This window comes from Sesamum indicum, linkage group LG6, assembly GCF_000512975.1.
Source record: "Sesamum indicum cultivar Zhongzhi No. 13 linkage group LG6, S_indicum_v1.0, whole genome shotgun sequence".
NCBI classification, from domain to species: Eukaryota; Viridiplantae; Streptophyta; class Magnoliopsida; order Lamiales; family Pedaliaceae; genus Sesamum; species Sesamum indicum.
In genome coordinates, this window is record NC_026150.1 from 14,854,102 (window position 1) to 14,879,378 (window position 25,277).

The window sequence follows — 25,277 nt, forward strand, 5'->3', positions numbered from 1 at the left end:
TCCATGGAAGATAACTCTCTTAAAACAGGCAAAGGTGGAGGCAAAAGAAAAAACAACAAAGGTAACAGTACTACTAGGACCCTCCCTAAAAGGTACACCAGGTCTGTTTCCTCTTCCTCTCTACAATTTTAAATGACCAAAATTATGATTTGGAATGCTTGTGGTATTGGTAAGATAGATAAACAGAAAATTCTCTGACATGCTTTTAACTCATAGACCTCATATTTTGGTTTTGCTGGAACCTTTTATTCACGTTGAAGACGCTTCTTTCATTCAAAGGTTTGGTTTTCATTCCGTCTTCTCTAATATTTCTAACAAAATTTGGTGTCTTGCTCAGGTTGGTTTTGATGTTAGTTCAGAATGTAGCAATAAAAAATAAAGAAATAAGCTCTTTTTTGAGATGGATATCATTGAGATTCAAGCTACCCAGGAAACTAGTGAAAGTGAAGCCCAAGACACGAAAGAAAGTAGTGACATAGAGGAGACAGTCACACCAATCTACAACAGATTTCAAAGTCTGGATGACAGTGACTCACTTCTGGAGCTTGACATTGAGCTCCAGCCACAAGTACAAGCAAGAGAACAGGAGATCTATCAAATGGCCAATGACACAGCACTGGAAGCTAACCTCTAGGAGCACATTTTGGAAGACTCTACTATGTCTAACAAGTTAAAAAGAAACAACTCCATGGAAGATAACTCTCTTAAAACAGGCAAAGGTGGAGGCAAAAGAAAAAACAACAAAGGTTCTCAAGAATGGGCTGATTTATTCAATTCCACCAGAGTTTCACATCTCCCTAGAAGACTGTCAGATCACCAACCTCTGTTAATTACTGTCACTAGGATAGAGGACAAAGTCCCCTCCTCTTTCAGATTTCAGCATATGTGGATTATGCACCACAACTTTCAAGACATGGTCAAACAATCCTGGGGTGCCCCAATCCAGGGATATGGTATGTATAGGCTGCAACAAAAGCTATATAGGCTGAAGCATCACCTAAAGCAGTGGAATAAGGATACTTTTGGCAATATCTTCTCTCTGGTGGACCAAGCCAAGGCTGCTGCTAATGAAGCTAAGAAACAGTTTGATAGGCTGCCTTCCGAAGCCAATTTGACCAACCTAAACAGACAAAATGCTGCTCTGGTCCATCCTCTAAAACTTGAGTCTGAGTTTTGGAGGCAGAAAAGCAACTGCAAATGGCTTGAAGCGGGAGAAAGGAACACCAAATTCTTTCACGCCTCTGTCAAGAAGAAAAGGTTGAAATCCAGAATCTCCAGAGTGATGGACAATCAACAAGAAATCACTGACTCTGCTCAAATTAAGGATTCTGTGGTTCACTTCTTTGAAAGTCTCTTAAGTGATACCTCTGCCACCTCTCTTCCTCATGATTTTCCATTCCAATTTCCTCAAATTCATCAAGATGTCCTCTCTAACCTCTGTCAGCCACCCTCCCATGATGATATCAAAGAGGTTGTCTTTTCTATTAATAAAGACAGTGTAGCTGGGCCTGATGGATTCTCTTCAGCATTCTTTCAAGCATGCTGGAATACTATCGTAGAGGATGTCCATGCAGCTGTCATGGATTTTTTTAGGGGCACCCCAATGCCCAGAAGCTTCTCTGCCACATCTATCATTCTTATCCCTAAGAATGAATCACCCCAATCCTGGTCTGAGTTCAGACCTATCTCCCTCTGCAATGTTACCAATAAAATCTTGTCCAAGCTTCTTTACACTAAAATCTCCCAAGCTCTTCCTGACCTTATTTCCCCATCTCAGAGTGGCTTTGTACCTGGTAGGCTCATTGCCGACAATATCCTTCTAGCCTAAGAAATGACACATCATCTTGACATGAGTCATAGCAAAGGGAATCTTATTTTAAAATTGGATATGCCTAAGGCTTATGACAGGGTGAACTGGTCTCTATATGATTCTTGAGAAGATGGGTTTCCCTACCAGATTTATTGTCCTCATCAAGAACGCTATTGAACATTGCTGGTTTACCATTCTGGTTAATGGAGAACCATCTGGTTTCTTCAAATCATCTCAAGGACTTAGACAAGGTGATCCAATCTCCCCTGCTTTATTCATCCTTGCTGCAGAGGCTCTTTCCAGAGGGCTTAATCACCTTTTCTCTTAGAATCCTGATATGTTCTATCAGACGAGCTGTAAAACTAGAGTGTCTCACCTGGCCTATGGGGATGACATCATTATTTTCACCAGATGTGAAGAACACTCTTTGACTAAACTGATGCAATTCCTGGAGCTTTATGAGGACCAATTTGGCCAAAAAATCAATCATTCCAAGAGCTTCTTTATGAGGACCAATTTGCCCACAGAATCAAATGCATTATTGGCTTCAACCTCAAGTGTCTTCCTATCACCTATCTTGGAGCTCCATTGCATAAAGGTCATAAGAAGAAAATTCTTTTTGAACCCCTTATTGACAAAATCAGAAACAGGATCAATGGATGGGAGCATATCCATCTTTCACAAGGGGGCCGACTTCAACTTATTAAAAGTGTCCTGTCCTCTATGCCTGTTTATCTTTTTCAAGTTTTGAGCCCTCCTATTGACACTCTGCAGAAAATCGAACAACTATTTGCCAAATTTTTTTGGGGAACCACTACTGACCACAGGAAAATTCATTGGACTAAATGGGCTTTCATATGCTATCCTTGTGAAGAAGGGGGCTTGGGTATCAGAAACATTAGGGATACCGTCACAGCCTTTTCCCATAAACTCTGGTGGTGGTTGAGACAGAACAATTCTCTATGGGCCAGCTTCACTATCAGTAGATATTGTAAAAAGTCTACTCCTGCCTCTACTAAAGCTAAACCGAAGGACTCTAATATTTGGAGAAGAATTTGTAGCATTAAATCTATCTCTCAGGAGAACATTTTTTGGAGCCTGGGAGCTGGTAATGTATCTTTCTGGTATGATTGTTGGCTCCCTGCTGGCACCCTTCAATCCCTTATACAACCCAACAGAGCATCCAATGCCCTGGTCAATAACTTCTGGAACAACCACACATGGGATATTAGTAAAATTGAAGGAGGCTGTTTCTCAGCATATCATAGAGCTTATTTTCCAAATCCCCATTAATCCTCAGCACCAAGATTTTATGCATTGGAAACCATCCCCCCATGGTTTCTTCTCTACCAAATCAGCTCAGGAGATTACTAGAGACCACAAACCTTCCTTTTCCATCTTCAAAAGTCTCTGGTCTCCCCTTGTCCGGCCTACTATTTCTATCTTCATTTGGAAAGTCCTCCATAACTGGATACCAGTCGACAGTAGACTCAAACAACATAACTGGATACCAGTCGACAGTAGACTCAAACAAAAGGGCATCTCTCTGGCCTCTAGATGCGTTTGCTGCTTGAAGGAGGAGGAGACTATCCCTCACCTTTCCTTCATAACAAGGTCTCCCTTGAAGTCTGGAGCTTCTTTGCCTCCAAATTTCAACTCAATATTCCAATCACGGACAATTTTTTCATGATCCTTCAAGCTTGGAGAAGTAATATTTCTAATCAGCTTCACATCAGAGATATTCTTCCCCCGCTGATCATGTGGAACACTTGGACTTGTAGGAATGCTGCCATATTTGAGGGGGCTCCTTTCAAACCTAATCGTATTATCTCTCAAACCCTCAATTATCTTCAACTTCTTGGTAAAACCAATCTCATGAGATCTATACACTGGAAAGGGGACAGATCTGTTGCCTCTCTTTTTAAAATTTCACTTCCCCCTCAGAAGACTTCTTCTAAAATCTCAAAATTTCACTTCCCCCTCAGAAGACTTCTTCTAAAATCTCTATTGTTAAGTGGATTAAGCCAGATAGGGGTTGGTTCAAATTGAACATGGATGGGGCCTCAAAAGGAAATCCAAGCATTCCAGGAGCAGGCGGCATCATCAGAAATCATCTAGGTCAGACCGTCTTTACATTCCAAGAACATCTTGGCCTCATGTCCAACACAGCAGCAGAACTAAATGCTATATATAGAGGCGTTAAATTGTGCATTGATAACAACATTAGGAAAATTTGGGTGGAAACAGATGCTAACATCGCCATCAAGCTTATTTCCTCTTCCCCCAAAGGGCCATGGCACCTTCAGAACTTGCTGCAACAAATTAGAGAGCTTCTATCCCAAACTGAGTTCAAGATATCACACATCTTTAGAGAGGGTAACCAAGTGGCCGATTATTTTGCTAACCAAGCCTGTTTCAGCCAACAACTCACCATTTTATCTCCTGACAATATCACTGGTATTCCTAAAGGTTTGATTAGACTGGACGCCTGCTCCTTGCCTGCTATTAGAATTAGAAGTACTAATACTTTTAATTTCAGTTAAAATATATTTTCATGTAATTAGGGGTACTTCGTTACTGACTAGTTCTTCGCTGATTCATGTTGTCCTATCGGAGCTTTTCTGTGTTGTTTTTGTGATTGTCCCTATATGGATTCGTTCGAGGTTACTCTCCCATATGGTTGACGTTGGGACCAATTTTTTCCTCTCCTTTATCTAGTTGTTAGTTGCTATATCTTTCGCAGGTCTTATCAACTCCTCTCACAGGTACAAAGGCTGACAGCCATACAGACATGATCCCCATTTTAATACTTATGTTCATTATTTATCCTTTTGGAACATTACACATACTCTGGCTTGGCCTTTTTGTACAGATTTATTTGCAGGTGCTGTGTGATCCACGACGTGGTGGGATAACAAAAACCTTTTTGAGTCGCCATAATTTTTATACGACACCTGTTCGGGTCTTTTGCTGTAAGGGAGTAGTACTCCTTGTTTTTTGTTGCTCTATTTGTAAGGGAGTAGTACTCCTTGTTTATAGCTTTACTAGAAATTTTAGGGAGGTAGCCCTCCCCGTTGTAACTATTTTGGGCGTTTTAATATAGAAGGACTGGGGACTCCGAAAAGCTCCCCCCACCTCCTAGGTGGTTTTGGTTAAAAAAAAAAAAAAAAGTTTGTTTCCCTTTTATACTAGCTTGTAGTTATTATTACGCTTAACAAATTTACTATATAAATGCTTTGGTCTAAACCTACATTTGGGTCAAGTTTTGTCGAATTCTAAGAACGTTCAAAATTTAGCTGTTTTACACGGTTTTATTAAAGCAAGTTTTTCCATTTTATTCTAACTTGTAGTTATTATTACGCTTAGCAAATTTATCACACAAATGCATGGGACTAGACAAACATTTGGCTCAAATTTCGTCGAATTATGAGAACGTTCAAAATTTAGCTATTTTACACGATTTTATTAATTCAAGTTTGTTTCCCTTCTATATTAACTTGTAGTAATTATTACGCTTAGAAAATTTACCACACAAATGCTTGAGTCTAGGCTTACGTTTGCGTCAACTTTCGTCGAATTCTGAGAACGTTCAAAATTTTGCTATTTTACACGGTTTTATTAAAGCAAGTTTATTTACCCTTTATACAAACTTGTAGTTATTATTACGCTTAGAAAATTTACCATACAAATGCTTGGTCTAGACCAACATTTGGGTCAAGTTTCGTCGAATTCTGATAACGTTAAAAATTTAGCTGTTTTGCATGGTTTTATTAAAACAAGTTTGTTTTCCCTTTTATACTAACTTGTAGTTATTATTACGCTCAGCAAACTTACCACAAAAATGCTTGTGTCAAAACCTACGTTTGGGTCAAGGTTCGTGGAATTTTGAGAACGTTTAAAATTTAGTTGTTTTGCACCGTTATAGTAAAGAAAGTTTGTTTCACTTTCATACTAAATTGTTGTTATTACTACACTTTGCAAATTTACCACACAATTGCATGGGTCTAGACCAACGTTTGGGTTAAGTTTCGTTGAATTTTGAGAACGTTCAAAATTTGGCTATTTTGCACGGTTTTACTAAAGAAAGTTAAAGCCTGTTTGGTTGTATTTTCAGTGAGATTTTTTCCATTTTTCACTATTTGGGCAGTTGGGATTTTGTTTGGTCAAGCCATTTTCATTGAGAATGCATTCATACTTTAATTCTCAAATTTTTGAAATTATAGGTCATATGGGTTTGTCATACCTGTCTTATCTTGTCAGCATTTCTTTTCTTGTTTCAAATCAATTAAAATTATTTCAAATGGCAAGACTTACTTTGATTATTTTATAATTTCACATATTCAATCAATTTGGTCATCTGTCACATCAAAAATGCATATACCTATATTCAACATTCTCACACCTAAATACCTACATTTGGAAACAACTAATCCAAATATAGTACAGTTTTCGCAAAAAAACCAATAAAGCATTTTTACCCATTTCCAAATGTTGGAAACTGAAAATGAAAACGAAAACACAACCAAACGGGCTCCTAATTTCCCTTTTATACTAACTTATAGTTATTTTTATGCTAAGCCAATTTACCTCACAAATACAAGGGTTTAAACCTACATTTGGGTCAAGTTTCGTCGAATTCTAAGAACATTCAAAATTTAACTGTTTTGCAAGGTTTTTTAGACCAAGTTTGTTTCCCTTTTATACTAACTTGTAGTTATTATTACGCGTAGCAATTTTATCACACAAATTCTTGGGTATAGACCTACGTCTGGGTCAAGTTTCGTCGAATTTTGAGAATGTTCAAAATTTAGCGGTTTTACACGGTTTTATTAAAGCAAGTTTGTTACTCTTTTATACTAACTTGTAGTTATTATTACGCTTAGCAAATTTACCACATAAATGCTTGGGTCTAGACCTACATTTGGGTCAAGTTTCGTCGAATTCTAAGAACGTTCAAAATTTAGCTGTTTTGCACGGTTTTATTAAATCAAGTTTTTCCCTTTTATACTAACTTGTAGTTATTATTATACTTAGCAAGTTTATCACCTAAATGCTTGGGTCTAGAGAAACATTTGGAACATGTTTCGTCGAATTCTGAGAAGGTTCAAAATTTTGCTGTGTTACACGATTTTATTAATTCAAGTTTGTTTCCCTTTTACATTAACTTGTAGTAATTATTAAGCTTAGCAAATTTACCGCACAAATGCTTGGGTCTAGGCCTACGTTTGCGTCAACTTTCGTCGAATTCTAAGAACGTTCAAAATTTAGCTGTTTTACACGGTTTTATTAAAGCAAGTTTATTTCCCCTTTATACTAACTTGTAGTTATTATTACGCTTAGAAAATTTACCATACAAATGCTTGGTCTAGACCAACATTTGGGTCAATTTTCGTCGAATTCTGAGAACGTTAAAAATTTAGCTATTTTGCACGGTTTTATTAAAACAAGTTTGTTTTCTCTTTCATACTAAATTGTTGTTATTATTACGCTTACCAAATTTACAACACAATTGCGTGGGTATAGACCAATGTTTGGGTCAAGTTTCTTAGAATTTTGAGAATGTTCAAATCTGGCTATTTTTCACGGTTTTACGAAAAAACGTTAGTTTCCATTTTATACTAACTTGTAGATATTTTTATGCTAAGCCAATTTACTACACAAATGCATGGGTCTGGACCTACGTTCGGGTCAAGTTTCGTCGAATTCTGTGAACGTTCAAAATTTAACGGTTCACACGGTTTTATTAAAGCAAGTTTGTTTCCCTTTTATACTAACTTGTAGTTATTATTATACTTAGCAAATTAACTACACAAATGCTTGGGTCTAGACCTACGTTTGGGTCAAGTTTCGTCGAATTCTGAGACCGTTCAAAATTGAGCTGTTTTACACGGTTTTATTAAAACAAGTTTGTTTATCTTTTATATTAATTTATAGTTATTATGCTTGGCAAATTTAGCATACAAATACTTGGGTCTAGACCAACGTTTGGGTCAAGATTCGTCGAATTCTGAAAACGTTCAAAATTTAACTGTTTTGCACAATTTTATTGAATCAAGTTTGTTTCCCTTTTATACTTACTTATACTTATTATAACGCATAACAAATTTACATTCCAAATTCTTGCGTGTAGACCAACGTTTGGGTCAAGTTTAATCGAATTCTGAGAACGTTCAAAATTTAGCTGTTTTGTACATCTTTATTAAAACAAGTTTGTTTCGCTTTTATACTAACTTGTAGTCATTATTGCGCTTAGCAAACTTACCACAAAAATGCTTGGGTCTAGACCTACATTTGGGTCATGTTTCGTGAAATTCTGAATACGTTCAAAATTTAGTTATTTTGCACTGTTTTACTAAAGAAAGTTTGTTTCCCTTTCATACTAAATTGTTGTTATTATTACGCTTAACAAATTTACCACAATTGCATAGGTCTAGACCAATGTTTGGGTCAAATTTCGTGGAATTTTGAGAACGTTCAAAATTTGGCTATTTTGCACGGTTTTACATAAGAAAGTTTATTTTCACTTATATACTAACTTGTAGTTATTTTTATTCGAAGCCAATTTACCACACAAACGCAAGGGTTTAGACCTACGTTTGGGTCAAGTTATGTGGACTTCTTAGAACGTTCAACATTTAGCTGTTTTGCACGGTTTTATTAAACAAACTTTGTTTGCCTTCCATACTAACTTGTAGTTATTATTACGCCTAGCAAATTAGCCAAACATATGCATGGGACTAGTCCAACGTTTCGATCATGTTTCGTGGAATTATTAGAACATTCAAAATTTAACTGTTTCCAAAGGTTTTTTTTAAAGCAAGTTTGTTTTCCTTTTATACTAACTTGTAGTTGTTATTACGCTAAGCAAATTTACCACACAAATGCTTGGGTCTAGAAAAATATTTGGGCCAAGTTTCGTCGATTTATGAGAACGTTCAAAATTTAGCTGTTTTACACGGTTTTATAAAACCCAGTTTATTTTTTTTCATACTTACTTGTAGTTACTATTATGCATAGCAAATTTATCACACAAATGCTTGGGTCAAGACCTATGTTTGGGTCAAGTGTCGTCGAATTATGAGAACGTTTAAAATTTAGCTGTTTTACACGGTTTTATTAAAGCAAGTTTCTTTCCATTTTATACTAATTTCTAGTTATTATTACGCTTAGCAAATTTACCAAATAAATGCTTGGTTCTAGACCTATATTTGGGTCAAGTTTCGTCTAATTCTAAGAACGTTCAAAATTTAGCTGTTTTGCACAGTTTTATTAAGCAAGTTTCTTTCCCTTTTATACTAACTCATTTTTACTATTACACTTAGCAAATTTATCATACGAATGCTTGGGTCTAGACAAACATTTAGGTCTAGTTTCGTCGAATTCTGAAAACGTTTATAATTTAGCTATTTTACACGGTTAATTTATTCAAGTTTGTTTCCCTTTTATATTAAGGTCTAGTTATTATTACGCTTAACAAATTTACCTCACAAATGCTTGGGTCTAGACCTACGTTTGGAACAAGTTTCGTCGAATTCTAAAAACGTCCAAAGTTTAGCTGTTTTTCATAATTTTATTAAAGCAAGTTTATTTCCCTTTTAAACTAACTTGTAGTTATTATTACGCTTAGAAATTTACCATATGAATGCTTGGGTCTAGACCAACGTTTAGGTTAAGTTTCGTCGAATTAAGAGAACTTTCAAAATCTTGCTGTTTTGCACGGTTTTATAAAAATAAGTTTGTTTTCCCTTTAATACTAACTTGTAATTATTATTACGCTTAGCAAACTTTCCTCACAAATGCTTCGGTCTAGACCTACGTTTGGGTCAAGTTTCGTGGAATTCTGATAACGTTTAAAATTTAGTTGTTTTGCGCCATTTTACTAAAAAATGTTTGTTTCCTGTTCATACTAAACTGTTGTTATTATTATGCTGAGCAAACGTTTGGGTCAAATCTAGTGGAATTTTAAGAATGTTAAAAAATTTTGCTATTTTGCACGGATTTACTAAAGAAAGATTGTTTTCCTTTTATACTAACTTGTAGTTATTTTTATGCTAAGCCAATTTAGCACAAAAATGCAATGGTTTAGACCTACATTTGGGTCAAGTTTTGTGGAATTCTGAAAACGTTTTGACATTTAGCTGTTTTGCAAGATTTTATTAAAGAAAGTTTGTTTGCCTTTCATTCTAACTTGTAGTTATTATTACGCCTACCAAATTTACCAGACAAATGCATGGGACTAGACTAACGTTTGGGTCAAGTTTCGTGGAATTCTTAGAAGGTTCAAAATTTAGCTATTTTGCAAGGTTTTTTTAAAATAAGTTTGTTTCCCTTTTATAATAACTTGTAGTTATTATTACGCATAGTAAAATTACCACACAAATGCTTGGGTACGTTTGGGTCAAGTTTTGTCGAATTCTGAGAACATTCAAAGTTTAGCTGTTTTACACGGTTTTATTAAAGCAAGTTTATTTCGCCTTTATACTAACTTATAATTATTACTACGCTTAGAAAATTTACCATACAAATGCTTTGGTCTAGACCAACGTTTGGGTGAAGTTTCGTCGAATTACGAGAACCTTCAAAATTTAGTTGTTTTTGCACGGTTTTATTACAACAAGTTTGTTTTTCCTTTTATAATAACTTGTAGTTATTATTACGCTTAGCAATCTTACTACACAAATGCTTGGGTCTTGACCTACGTTTGGGTCAAGTTTCGTGGAATTCTGAGAACGTTTAAAATTTAGTTGTTTTGCACCGTTTTAGTAAAGAAAGTATGTTTTCTTTTCATACTAAATTGTTGTTATTATTACGCTTAGCAAATTCACCACACGATTGCATGGGTCTAGACCGACGTTTGGGTCAAATTTCAAGGAATTTCGACAGCGTTCAAAATTTGGCTATTTTGCATGGTTTTACTAAAGAAAGTTTGTTTCCCTTATATACTAAACTTGTAGTAATTTTTATGGTAAGCAAATTTACCACACAAATGCAAGGGTTTAGACCTACATTTGGGTCAAGTTTTGTGAATCTGAGAACCTTCAACATTTAGCTGTTTTGCACGGTTTTGTTAAAGAAAGTTTGTTTGCCTTTCATAATATTTTGTAGTTATTATTACGCCTAGCAAAGTTATCACACAAATGCATGGGACTAGACCAACGTTTGGATCAAGTTTCGTGGAATTCTTAGAACTTTCAAAATTTAGCTGTTTTGCAAGGTTTTTCTATAGCAAGTTTGTTTCCGTTTTATACTATCTTGCTGTTATTATTGCACTTAGCAAATTTACTACACAAATTCTTGATTCTGGACCTACGTTTGGGTCACGTTTCGCTGAATTCTGAGAACTTTCAAAATTTAGCTGTTTTACACGATTTTATTAGAACAAGCATGTTTCCCTTTTATACTAATTTGTAGTTATTATTACGCTTAGCAAATTTACCATACAAATGCTTGTCTCTAGACCAATGTTTGGGTCAAGATTCGTCGCATACTGAGAACGTTCAAAATTTAGCTCTTTTGCATAGTTTTATTAAAGCAAGATTGTTTCCCTTATAAACTAACTTCTACTTATTACTATACTTATTAAATTTACCACACAAATTCTTGCATCTAGAGCAACGTTTGGGTTAAGTTTCGTCGAATTCTAAGTACGTTAAAAATTTAGCTGTTTTCTACATCTTTATTAAAGTACGTTTGTTTCCCTTTTATACTAACTTGCAGTTATTATTCTGCTTAGCAAAGTTACCACACAAATACTTGGTTCTATACCTACGTTTGGGTCAAGTTTCGTCTAATCCCAAGAATGTTCAAAATTTAGCTATTTTGCACGATTTTATTAAAATATGTTTGTTTCCCTTTTATACTAACTTGTAGTTATTATTATACTTAGCAAATTTACCACACAAATGCTTAGGTCTAGACCAACTTTTGGGTCAAGTTTCGTGGAATTCTGAGAACGTTCAGATTTAGCTGTTTTGCACGGTTTTATTAAAGCAAGTTTGTCATAACTTTTATACTAACTTGTAGTTATTATTACGCTTAGAAAACTTACCATACAAATGCTTGGGTCTAGACCTACGTTTGGGTCAAGTTTCGTCGAATTCTGAGAACGTTCAAAATTTAGCTGTTTTGCATGGTTTTATTAAAGCAAGTTTGTTTTTCATTTTATACTAAGTTATAGTTATTTTTATGCTTAGCAAATTTACCACACAAATACTTGGGTCTAGACCTACGTTTGGGTTAAGTTTCGTCGAATTCTGAAAACACTCAAAATTTAGCCGTTTTGCCCGCTTTTATTAATGTAAGTTTGTTTCTCTTTTATACTAACTTATGGTTATTATTACGCTTAACGAATTTACAACACAAATACTTGGGTCTAGACCAACATTCGGGTCAAGATTCGTCGAATTTTGAGAGCGTTCAAAATTTAGCTGTTATGCACAGTTTTATTAAACCAAGTTTGTTTCCCTTATATACTAACTTGTAGTTAATATTACGCTTAGAAAATTTTCCACACAATTGCTTGGGTCTAGACCTACATTTGGGTCAACTTTCGTCGAATTCTGAGAAAGTTTAAAATTTAGCAGTTTTACACGGTTTTATTACAAGAAGTTTCTTTCCCTTTTATACTAACATTTTGTTATTATTATGTTTAGCAAATTTACTACACAAATGCTTGGGTCTAGACCAACTTTTGGGTCAAGTTTTTTGGAATTCTGATAACGTTAAAAATTTAGCTGTTTTGCACGGTTTTATTAAAGCAAGTTTGTTTTCTCTTTTATACTAACTTGTAGTTATTATTACGCATAGCAAAGTTACCAAAATAAATGATTGGGTCTAGAGCTACGTTTGGGTCATGTTTCGTCGAATTATGAGAACGTTAAAAATTTAGCTGTTTGGCACGATTTTATTAATGCAAGTTTGTTTCCGTTTTATACTAACTTGTAACTTATCATTACGCTTAGCAAATTTACAACAGAAATACTTGGGTCTAGCCTACATTTGGGTTAAGTTTCGTCGAATTCTTAGAACGTTCAAAATTTAGCTATTTTGCACAGTTTTATTAAAGCAAGTTTGTTTCCCTTTTATAGTAACTTGTACTTATTAGTATGCTTATCAAATTTACCACACAAAGTCTTGCGTCTAGAGCAGCGTTTGGGTTATATTTCGTCAAATTTTGAAAATGTTCAAAATTTAGCTGTTTTGTACATCTTTATTAAAGCAAGTTTGTTTCCCTTTTATACTATCTTGTAATTACTATTACGCTTAGCAAAATTACCACACAAATGCTCGAGTCCAGATCTACGTTTGGGTCAAGTTTCGTCGAATTCTAATAACGTTCAAAATTTAGCTATTTTGCACGGTTTTATTTAAAACAAGTTTGTTTTTCTTTTATACTAACTTGTAGTTATTATTACGCTCAGCGAATTTACCACACAAATGTTTGGGTCTAGACCAACATTTGGGTCAAGATTCGTCGAATTTTGAGAACGTTCAAAATTTAACTGTTTTACACGGTTTTATTAAACCAAGTTTGTTTTCCTTTTATACTAACTTGTAGTTAATATTACGATTAGCAAATTTTCCACACAAATGCTTGGGTCTAGACCTACTTTTGGGTCAAGTTTCATCGAATTCTGAGAACGTTTAAAATTTAGCAGTTTTACACGGTTTTATTAAAGCAAGTTTGTTTTCCATTTTATACTAACTTGTACTTATTATTACGCTTAATAAATTTACCATACAAATGCTTGGGTCTGGACCATCTTTTGGGTCAAGTTTCGTGGAATTCTGAGAACGTTTAAAATTTAAATGTTTAGCACGCTTTTATTAAAGCAAGTTTGTTTACCGTTTTATACTAACTTGTAGTTATTATTACGCTTAGCAATACTACACAAATGCTTGGGTCAGACCTACGTTTGGGTCAAGTTTCGTCGAATTATTAGAACGTTAATAATTTAGCTGTTTGGCACGATTTTATTAATGCAAGTTTGTTTCCATTTTATACTAACTAGTAACTTATTATTACACTTAGCAAATTTACCACATAATTTCTTGGGTCTAGACCTACATTTCGGTCAAGTTTCGTCGCATTCTTAGAACGTTCAAAATTTAGCTGTTTTGAACGATTTTATTAAAGAAAGTTTTTTCCCCTTTTATACTAACTTATAGTTATTATTACGCTTATCAAATTTATCAGACAAATGCTTGGGTCTAGACAAACATTTGGGTCATGTTTCGTCGTATTCTGAGAACGTTCAAAATTTAGCTGTTTTACACAGTTTTATTTATTAAAGTTTGTTTCCGTTTTATATTAACTTGTAGTTATTATTACGCTTAGCAAATTTTCCACACAAATGCTTGGGTCTAGACCTACGTTTGGGTCAAGTTTCGTCGAATTATGAGAACGTTCGAAATTTAGCTGTTTTACACGATTTTATTATAGCAAGTTTGTTTCCCTTCTATACTAACTTGTAGTTATTATTACGCTTAGCAAATTTACCATACAAATGCTTGGGTCTAGATCAACGTTTGGGTCATGTTTCGTCGAATTGCAAGAACCTTCAAAATTTAACTGTTTTGCACGGTTTTATTAAAACAAGTTTGTTTTCCTTTCATACTAACTTGTAGTTATTAGTATGCTTAGTAGATTTACCAAACAAATTCTTGCGTCTAGACAAATATTTGGGTCAAGTTTCGTTGAATTCTGACAACGTTCAAAATTTAGCTGTTTTACACGGTTTTATTAAAGCAAGTTTGTTTCCCTTTTAACTAATTTGTAGTTAGTATTACGCTTAGCAATTTTACCACACAAATGCTTAGCTCTAGACCTACGTTTGGGTCAAGTTTCGTCGAATTCTGAGAACTTTTAAAATTTAACTGTTTTACACGGTTTAAATAAAGAAAGTTTGTTATCATTTTATAGTAACTTGTAGTTATTATTATGCTTAGCAAATTTACCATACAAACGCTTGGGTCCAGATCAACTTTTGGGTCAAGTTTCGTGGAATTCTGAGAACGTTCAAATTTAGCTATTTTGCACGATTTTATTAAAGCAAGTTTGTTTTTCGTTTTATACTAACTAGTTGTTATTATTACGTTTAGCAAATTTACCACACAAATGCTTGGGTCAGACCAACGTTTGGGTTAAGATTTGTCGAATTTTGAGAACATTCAAAATTTAGCTGTTTTGCACAGTTTTATTAAAGCAAGTTTGTTTCCCTTTTATACTAACTTGTACTTATTATTACGCTTAGTGATTTTACCACACAAATTCTTGCATGTAGAACAACGTTTGGGTCAAGTTTCGTCGAATTCTTAGAACGTTCACAATTCAGCTGTTTTGGACGGTTCTATTAAAACAAGTTTGTTTCCCTTTTATACTAACTTGTAGATATTATTACACATAGCAAATTTACCACACAAATGTATGGGTTCATACCAACATTTGGATCAAGTTTCGTCGAATTCTGAGAACCTTCAAAATTCAGCTATTTTGCACGGTCTTATTAAAGCAAGTTTGTTTTTCTTTTATACTAACTTGTAGTTATTATTTAGCTTATCAAACTTACCACACAAATGCTTGGGTCTAGACCTATGTTTGGGTCAAGTTTCATGGAATTTTGAGAATGCTTAAAATTTAATTGTTTTGCACGGTTTTACTAAATAAAGTTTGTTTTCCTTTCATACTAAATTATTTGTTATTATTACGCTTAGCAAATTTACTATACAAATACTTGGGTCTACACCAACGTTTGAGCCAACTTTCGTCATATTCTGAGAACGTTCAAAATTTAGCTATTTTGCCTGGTTTGATTAATGCAAGTTTGTTTCCCTTTTATACCAACTTATCATTATTAATACACTTAAAAACTTTACCACACAAATGCTTGGGTCTAGACCAATGTTTGGGTCCAGTTTCCTCAAATTCTGAGAACGTTCAAAATTTATGTGTTTTTTCACAGCTTTATTAAAGCAAGTTTGTTTCCCTTTTATACTAACTTGTACTTATTATTACGCTAAGTAATTTTACCACACAAATTCTTGCATGTACAACAATGTTTGGGTTATGTTTCGTCGAATTCTGAGAGCGTTAAAAATTTAGCTGTTTTGTACGGCTTTATTAAAGCAAGTTTGTTTCCCTTTTATACTAACTTGTAGTGGTAATTACGCTTAGTAAATTACCCCACAAATACTTGGGTCTAGAACTACATTTGTGTTAAGTTTCGTCGAATTCTAAGAACATTCAAAATTTAGCTGTTTTGGACGGTTTTATTAAAACAAGTTTGTTTTCGTTTTATACTAACTTTTAGACATTATTACGCCTAACAAATTTACCATACAAATGCTTGGGTCTAGACCAATGTCTGGGTCAAGTTTTGTCGAATTCATAAAACGTTCAAAATTTAGCTATTTTGCACGGTCTTATTAAAGCAAGTTTGTTTCCCTTTTATACTAACTTGTAGTTAATTATTAAACTTAGAAAATTTACCACACAAAGGTTTAGATCTAGACCTTCGTTTGGGTCAAGTTTCGAAGAATTCTAAGAACGTTCAAAATTTAGCTTTTTTGCACGGTTTTATTAAAACAAGTTTGTTTTCCTTTTATACTAACTTGTTTTTATTAATGCACTTAGCAAATTTACCACACAAATGATTGGATTTTGACCAACAATCGGGTCAAGTTTCATCGAATTATGAGAACGTTCAAATTTGGCTGTTTTACACGATTTTATTAAAGCAAGTTTGTTTCCCTTTCGTACTAACTTGTAGTTATTATTACAATTGGCAAATTTGCCATACAAGTGCTTGGGTCGAGACCTACGTTTGGGTCAAGTTTCGTCGAAGTATGAGAACCTTCAAAATTTAGCTTTTTTCCACGGTTTTATCAAAGCAAGTTAGTTTTTCCTTTTATACTAAATTGTTATTATTATTATCAAAGCAAGTTAGTTTCATTTTCATACTAAATTGCTATTATTATTACGCTTAGCAAATTTACCACAGAAATGCATGGGTCTAGACCAACGTTTGGGTCAAGTTTCGTGGAATTTTCAGACAATTCAAAATTTGGATATTTTGCACGATTTTACTAAAAAAAGTATGTTTCCCATTAATACTAACTTGTAGTTATTTTAATGCTAAGCCAATTTACCATACAAATGCAAGGGTTTAGACCCACGTTTGCGTCAAGTTTGTGGAATTATGAGAACGTTCAAAATTCAGTTGTTTTGCACGATTTTTAAAGCAAGTTTGTTTCCCATTTATACTAACTTGTAGTTATTATTACACCTCACAAAATTAACACACAAATGCTTTGGTCTAAACCTACGTTTGGATCAAGGTTCGTCGAATTTTAAGAAAGTTCAAAATTTAGCGGTTTTACACGGTTTTATTAAAGCAAGTTTGTTTACCTTTTATACTAACTTTTTGTTATTATTACGCTTAGCAAATTTACCAAACAAATGCTTTGTTCTACACCAACGTTTGGGTCAAGTTTCGTCGAATTCTGAGAACGTTCAAAATTTAGCTATTTTGCACGGTTTTATTAAAGCATGTTTGTTTTCCATTTTATACTAAGTTGTAGTTATTATTACGCTTAACAAATTTACGACACAAATGCTTGGGTCTAGACCACTACATTTGGGTCAAGTTTCGTCGAATTCTGAGAACGTTCAAAATTTAGTTGTTCTGCCCGGTTATATTAATGCAAGTTTATTTCCCTTTTATAACAACTTGTAGTTATTATTACACTTAGCAAATTTACCACACAAATTCTTGCGTCTAGAACAACGTTTGGGTTAAGTTTCATCGAATTTTGAGAAAAACGTCCAAAATTTAACTGTTTTGTACGTCTTCATTTAAAGCAAGTTTGTTTCCCTTTTATACTAACTTGTAGTTGTTATTATGCTTTGCAAAGTTATTACACAAATACTTGGTTCTAGACCTACATTTGGGTCAAGTTTGGTCTAATTTTAAGAACGTTCAAAATTTAGCTGTTTTGAATGGTTTTATTAAAGCAAGTTTGTTTCCCTTTTATACTAACTTGTAGTTATTAGTACCCTAAGCAAATTTACCACACAAATGTTTGGGTCTAGACAAACATTTTGGTCAAGTGTCGTCGAATTCGGCAAACGTTCAAAATTTAGTTGTTTTACACGATTTTAGTAATGCAAGTTTACTTCCCTTTATACTAACTTGTAGTTATTACGACGCTTAGCAATTTACCACACAAATAGTCGGGTCTAAACCTACCTTTGCGTCAAGTGTCGTCGAAGTCTGAAAACTTTCAAAATTTAGCTGTGTTACACGGTTTTGTTAAAGTAATTTTATTTTCCTTTTATACTAACTTATAGTTATTATTACGCTTAGCAAATTTACCATACAAATGCTTGGATGTAGACCAACGTGTGAGTCAAGTTTCGTCGAATTCTGAGAAGGTTCACAATTTAGCTGTTTTGCACGGTTTTAGTAAAGCAAGTTTGTTTTTCCTTTTATACTAACTTGTAGTTATTATTATGCTTAAAAAGTTTACCACATAAATGCTTGGTCTAGATCTACGTTTGGGTCTAGTTTCGTCGAATTATGAAAACGTTCAAAATTTAGTTGTTTTACACTGTTTTATTAATGCAAGTTTGTTTTCCTTTTATACAACTTGTAGTTATTATTACGTTTCGCAAGTTTACTACATAAATGCTTGCGTTTGGACCTATGTTTGGGTCATGTTTTGTGGAATTCTGAGAATGTTTAAAATTTAGCTATTTTGCATGATTTTATAAAAGCAAGTTTGTTTTCCTTTTATACTAACTTGTAGTTATTATTACGCTTTACAAATTTACCACACAGAATCTTGGTCTAGACCTACGTTTGGGTCATGTTTCGTCAAATTCTGATAATGTATAAAGTTTAGCTGTTTGGCACGACTTTATCAATGCAAGTTTGTTTTCGTTTTATACTAACTTGTAGTTATTATTACGCTTAGCAAATTTACCATACAAATGCTTGGATCTAGACCAACGTTTGGGTCAAGTTTCATGGAATTCTAAAAAAGTTCAAAATTTAGCTATTTCAAAATTTACCAAACAAATGCTTGTGTCTAGACCTACATTTAGGTCAAGTTTCGTCGAATTCTGAGAACGTTCAAAATTTAGCTGTTTTGCACGATTTTATTAAATCAAGTTTGTTTCCATTTTATACAAATTTGTAGTTATTATTACACTTTACAAATTTACCCCACAAATGCTTGGGTCTAGACCTACGTTTTGGTCAAGTTTCGTGGAATTTTGACAACATTCAAAATTTAGCTGTTTTGCATTGTTTTTTAGAGTTAGTTTGTTTCCCTTTTATACTAACTTGTAGTTATTGTTATGCTTAACAAATTAATGCTTGTGTCTAGACCAACGCCTTGGGTCAAGTTTCGTGGAATTTTGAGAACGTTCAAAATTTAGTTGTTTTGCACGATTTTTTTAAAGCAAGTTTGTTTCCATTTTATACTAACTTGTAGTTATTATTACGTTTATGAAAATTTACCACACAAATTCTTAGGTCTAGACCAACGTTTGGGTCAAGTTTCGTCGAATTCTGAAAATGTTTAAAATTTAGATGTTTTGAACGATTTTTTTAAAGCAAGTTTGTTTTCCATTTTATACTAACTTGTAGTTATTATTACGTTTATCAAATTTACCACACAAATTCCTTGGTCTAGACCAACGTTTGGGTCAAGTTTCGTCGAATTCTGATAACGTTCAAATTTTAGACGTTTTGCACGGTTTTTTTAAAGCAAGTTTGGTTCCATTCTATACTAACTTGTAGTTATTATTATGTTTGGGACATGTTTCGTCAAATTCTGAGAACGTTCAAAATATAGCTTATTTACACGGTTTTATTAAAGCAAGTTTGATTCCATTTTATACTTACTTGTAGTTATTATTCCGTATAACAAATTTTTCATACAAATTCTTAGGTCTAGACCAACTTTTGGGTCAAGTTTCGTGGAATTCTGAGAAAAGTTCAAAATTTAGCTGTTTCGCACGGTTTTATTAAAGCAAGTTTGTTTTTCCTTTTATTCTAACTTGTAGTAATTATTACACTTATAAAATTTACCACACAAATGCTTGGGTCTTGACCTACGTTTAGGTCAAGTTCCGTCGAATTCTGATAACATTCAAAATTTAGTTGTTTTACATGGTTTTATTAAACCATGTTAGTTTCCCTTTTATACTAACTTGTAGTTATTATTACTCTTATCAAATTTACAACACAAATGCTTGGGTCTAGACCACCTTTTGGGTCAAGATTTCTCGAATTTTGAGTACGTTCAAAATTAAACTGCTTTTGCACGATTTTATTAAAGCAAGTTTGTTTCACTTTTATACTAACTTGTAGTTAATAATACGCTTAGAAAATTTACCACACAAACGCTTGAGTGTAGACAAATATTTGGGTCATGTATCTTCGAAATCAAAAACGTTCAAAATTTAGTTGTTTGACACTGTCTTATTAAAATAAGTTTGTTTTTCTTTTATACTAACTTCTAGTTATTATTACGCTTAGCGAATTTACCATAGAAATGCTTGGGTCTAGACTAATGTTTGGGTCAAGTTTCGTCGAATTCAAAGAACGTTCAAAATTTAGTTGTTTTACACGATTTTAGTAAAGCAAGTTTATTTTCCCTTTTATACTAACTTGTAGTAATTATTACACTTAGCAAGATTACCAGAAAAATGCTTGGGTCTAGACCTACGTTTGAGTCAAGTTTCGTCGAAATCTGAGAACATTCAAAATTTTGCTGTTGTGCACGGTTTTATTAAAATAAGTTTGCTTACCTTTTATACTAACTTGTAGTTATTATTACGCTTACCAAATTTACCACACAAATGCTTGGGTATAAACCTACATTTGGGTCAAGTTTCGTCGAATTTTGAAAAAGTTCATAATTAAGCTGTTTTGCACTGTTTTAGTAAAGAAAGTTTGTTTTCCCATTTATACTAACTTGTACTTATTATTATTATTAGCAACTTTACCACATAAATGCTTGGTCTAGACCTATGTTTGGTCAAGTTTCGTCGAATTATGAAAACGTTTATATTAACTTGTAGTTATTATTACGGTTAGCAAATTTACCACACAAATACTTGGATCTAGACCAACGTTTGGGTCATGTTTCGTGGAATTCTGAGAACGTTCAAAATTTAGCTGTTTTGCACGGTTTTATTAAAATAAGTTTGTTTCCATTTTATACTAAGTTGTAGTTATTATTACACTTTACAAATTAACACACAGATGCTTGGGTCTAGACCTACGTTTTGGTCAAGTTTCGTGGAATTTTGACAATATTCAAAATTTAGCTGTTTTGCATTGTTTTTTAGAGTTAGTTTGTTTCCCTTTTATATTAACTGGTAGTTATTATTACGCTTAGTAAACTAACAATACAAATGTTTGGGTCTAGACCAACGCCTTGGGTCAAGTTTCGTCGAATTCTGAAAATGTTCATAATTCAGATGTTTTGAACGGTTTTTTTAAAGCAAGTTTATTTTCCATTTTATACTAACTTGTAGTTATTATTACGTTTATCAAATTTACAACACAAATTCCTGGGTCTAGACCAACGTTTGGGTCAACTTTCGTCGAATTCTGATAACGTTCAAAATTTAGATGTTTTGCACGATTTTTTTAAAGCAAATTTGTTTCCATTCTATACTAACTTGTAGTTATTATTACGTTTGGATCATATTTCGTCAAATACTGAGAACGTTCAAAATATAGCTTATTTACACGATTTTATTAAAGCAAGTTTGATTCCATTTTATACTTACTTATAGTTATTATTCCGCATAGCAAATTTTTCATACAAATTCTTAGGTCTAGACCAACTTTTGGGTCAAGTTTCGTGGAATTCTGAGAAAAGTTCAAAATTTAGCTGTTTCGCACGGTTTTATTAAAGCAAGTTTGTTTTTTTTTTTATTCTAACTTGTAGTAATTATTACACTTATAAAATTTACCACACAAATGCTTGGGTCTTGACCTACGTTTAGGTCAAGTTCCGTCGAATTCTGATAACATTGCTTAGCAACTTTACCACATAAATGCTTGGTCTAGACCTATGTTTGGTCAAGTTTCGTCGAATTATGAAAACGTTCAACATTTAGGTGTTTATAAAAGCAAGTTTGTTTCCCTTTTATACTAACTTGTAGTTATTATTACGATTTACAAACTTTCCACACAGATGTTTGGGTCTAGACCTACGTTTAGGTCAAGTTTCGTCGAATTCTGATACGTTCAAAGTTTAGCTGTTTGGCACGGTTCTATCAATGCAAGTTTGTTTTCGTTTTATACTAACTTGTAGTTATTATTACGCTTAGCAAATTTACCACACAAATACTTGGATCTAGACCAACGTTTGGGTCATGTTTCGTGGAATTCTGAGAACGTTCAAAATTTAGCTGTTTTGCACGGTTTTATTAAAATAAGTTTGTTTCCGTTTTATACTAAGTTGTAGTTATTATTACACTTTACAAATTACCACACAGATGCTTGGGCTAGACCTACGTTTTGGTCAAGTTTCGTGGAATTTTGACAACATTCAAAATTTAGCTGTTTTGCATTATTTTTTAGAGTTAGTTTGTTTCCCTTTTATATTAACTTGTAGTTATTATTACGCTTAGTAAACTAACAATACAAATATTTGGGTCTAGACCAACGCCTTGGGTCAAGTTTCGTCGAATTCTGAAAATGTTCATAATTCAGATGTTTTGAACGGTTTTTTTAAAGCAAGTTTGTTTTCCATTTTATACTAACTTGTAGTTATTATTACGTTTATCAAATTTAGCACACAAATTCCTGGGTCTAGACCAACGTTTGGGTCAAGTTTCGTCGAATTCTGATAACGTTCAAAATTTAGATGTTTTGCACGGTTTTTTTAAAGCAAGTTTGTTTCCATTCTATACTAACTTGTAGTTATTATTACGTTTGGGTCATGTTTCGTCAAATTCTGAGAACGTTCAAAATATAGCTTATTTACACGGTTTTATTAAAGCAAGTTTGATTCCATTTTATACTTACTTATAGTTATTATTCCGCATAGCAAATTTTTCATACAAATTCTTAGGTCTAGACCAACTTTTGGGTCAAGTTTCGTGGAATTCTGAGAAAAGTTCAAAATTTAGCTGTTTCGCACTATTTTAATAAAGCAAGTTTGTTTTTTCTTTTATTCTAACTTGTAGTAATTATTACACTTATAAAATTTACCACACAAATGCTTGGGTCTTGACCTACGTTTAGGTCAAATTCCGTCGAATTCTGATAACATTCAAAATTTAGCTGTTTTACATGTTTTATTAAACCATGTTAGTTTCCCTTTTATACTAATTTGTAGTTATTATTACGCTTATCAAATTTACAACACAAATGCTTGGGTCTAGACCACCTTTTGGGTCAAGATTTTTCGAATTCTGAGTACATTCAAAATTAAACTGCTTTTGCACGATTTTATTAAAGCAAGTTTGTTTCACTTTTATACTAACTTGTAGTTAATAATACGCTTAGAAAATTTAGCACACAAACGCTTGAGTGTAGACAAATATTTGGGTCATGTATCTTCGAACTCAGAAACATTCAAAATTTAGTTGTTTTACACGGTCTTATTAAAATAAGTTTGTTTTTCTTTTATACTAACTTGTAGTTATTATTCCGCTTATCGAATTTACCATAGAAATGCTTGGGTCTAGACTAATGTTTGGATCAAGTTTCGTCGAATTCAAAGAACGTTCAAAATTTAGTTGTTTTACACGATTTTAGTAAAGCAAGTTTATTTTCCCTTTTATACTAACTTGTAGTAATTATTACAATTAGCAAGATTACCAGAAAAATGCTTGGGTCAAGACCTACGTTTGAGTCAAGTTTCGTCGAATTCTGAGAACATACAAAATTTTGCTGTTGTGCACGGTTTTATTAAAATAAGTTTGTTTACCTTTTATACTAACTTGTAGTTATTATTACACTTACCAAATTTACCACACAAATGCTTGGGTATAGACCTACATTTGGGTCAAGTTTCGACGAATCCTAAGTACGTTCAAAATGTAACTGTTTACCAAGTTTTATTAAGGCAAGTTTGTTTCCCTTTTATACGAACTTATAGGTATTATTACGTTTAACAAATTTACCACCCAAATTCTTGGGTTTAGACCAACGATTGGGTCAAGTTCCATCGAATTCTAAGAACGTTCAAAATTTAGATGTTTTGCACGGTCTTTTTAAAGTAAGTTTGTTTCCATTTTGTACTAACTTGTAGTTGTTATTACGTTTAGAAAATTTAACACACAAATACTTGGGTCTAGACCTACGTCTGGGTCAAGTTTCGTCGAATTCTGAGAATGTTCAAAATTTAGCTGTTTTACACGGTTTATTAAAGCAAGTTTGTTTTCCCTTTTAACTAACTTGTAGTTATTATTACACTTAGCAAGTTTACCACATAAATGCTTGGGTCTAGCTACGTTTGGGTCAAATTTCGTGGAATTCTAAGAACGTTAAAAATTTGGGTGTGTTACACGGTTTGATTAAAGTAAGTTTGTTTTTCTTTTATACTAATTTATAGTTACTATTGCGCTTAGCAAATTTACCATATAAATGCTTGGGTCTAGACCAACGAGTGGGTCAAGTATCGTCGAATTTTGAAAAAGTTCATAATTAAGCTGTTTTGCACTGTTTTAGTAAAGAAAGTTTGTTTTCCCATTTATACTAACTTGTAGTTGTTATTATGCTTAGCAACTTTACCACATAAATGCTTGGTCTAGACCTATGTTTGGTCAAGGTTCGTCGAATTATGAAAACGTTCAACATTTAGGTGTTTATAAAAGCAAGTTTGTTTCCCTTTTATACTAACTTGTAGTTATTATTACGATTTACAAATTTTCCACACAGATGTTTGGGTCTAGACCTACGTTTGAGTCAAGTTTCGTCGAATTCTGATAACGTTCAAAGTTTAGCTGTTTGGCATGGTTCTATCAATGCAAGTTTGTTTTCGTTTTATACTAACTTGTAGTTATTATTACGCTTAGCAAATTTACCACACAAATACTTGGATCTAGACCAACGTTTGGGTCATGTTTCGTGGAATTCTGAGAACGTTCAAAATTTAGCTGTTTTGCACGGTTTTATTAAAATAAGCTTGTTTCCGTTTTATACTAAGTTGTAGTTATTATTACACTTTACAAATTACCACACAGATGCTTGGGTCTAGACCTACGTTTTGGTCAAGTTTCGTGGAATTTTGACAACATTCAAAATTTAGCTGTTTTGCATTGTTTTTTAGAGTTAGTTTGTTTCCCTTTTATATTAACTTGTAGTTATTATTACGCTTAGTAAACTAACAATACAAATGTTTGGGTCTAGACCAACGCCTTGGGTCAAGTTTCGTCGAATTCTGAAAATGTTCATAATTCAGATGTTTTGAACGGTTTTTTTAAAGCAAGTTT

The 25,277-nt window shown here is 33.3% G+C and overlaps 1 protein-coding gene across 1 annotated transcript in view; it reads right to left on the bottom strand.

The window, feature by feature from the left end:
* The window catches only part of LOC105164525, a 35,234-nt gene continuing 13,121 nt past the window's right edge, over nt 3,165-25,277 (bottom strand). The window contains 1 exon segment of the mRNA XM_020694202.1: nt 3,165-3,412. Within this exon segment, the coding sequence (XP_020549861.1) occupies nt 3,165-3,412 (248 nt within the window).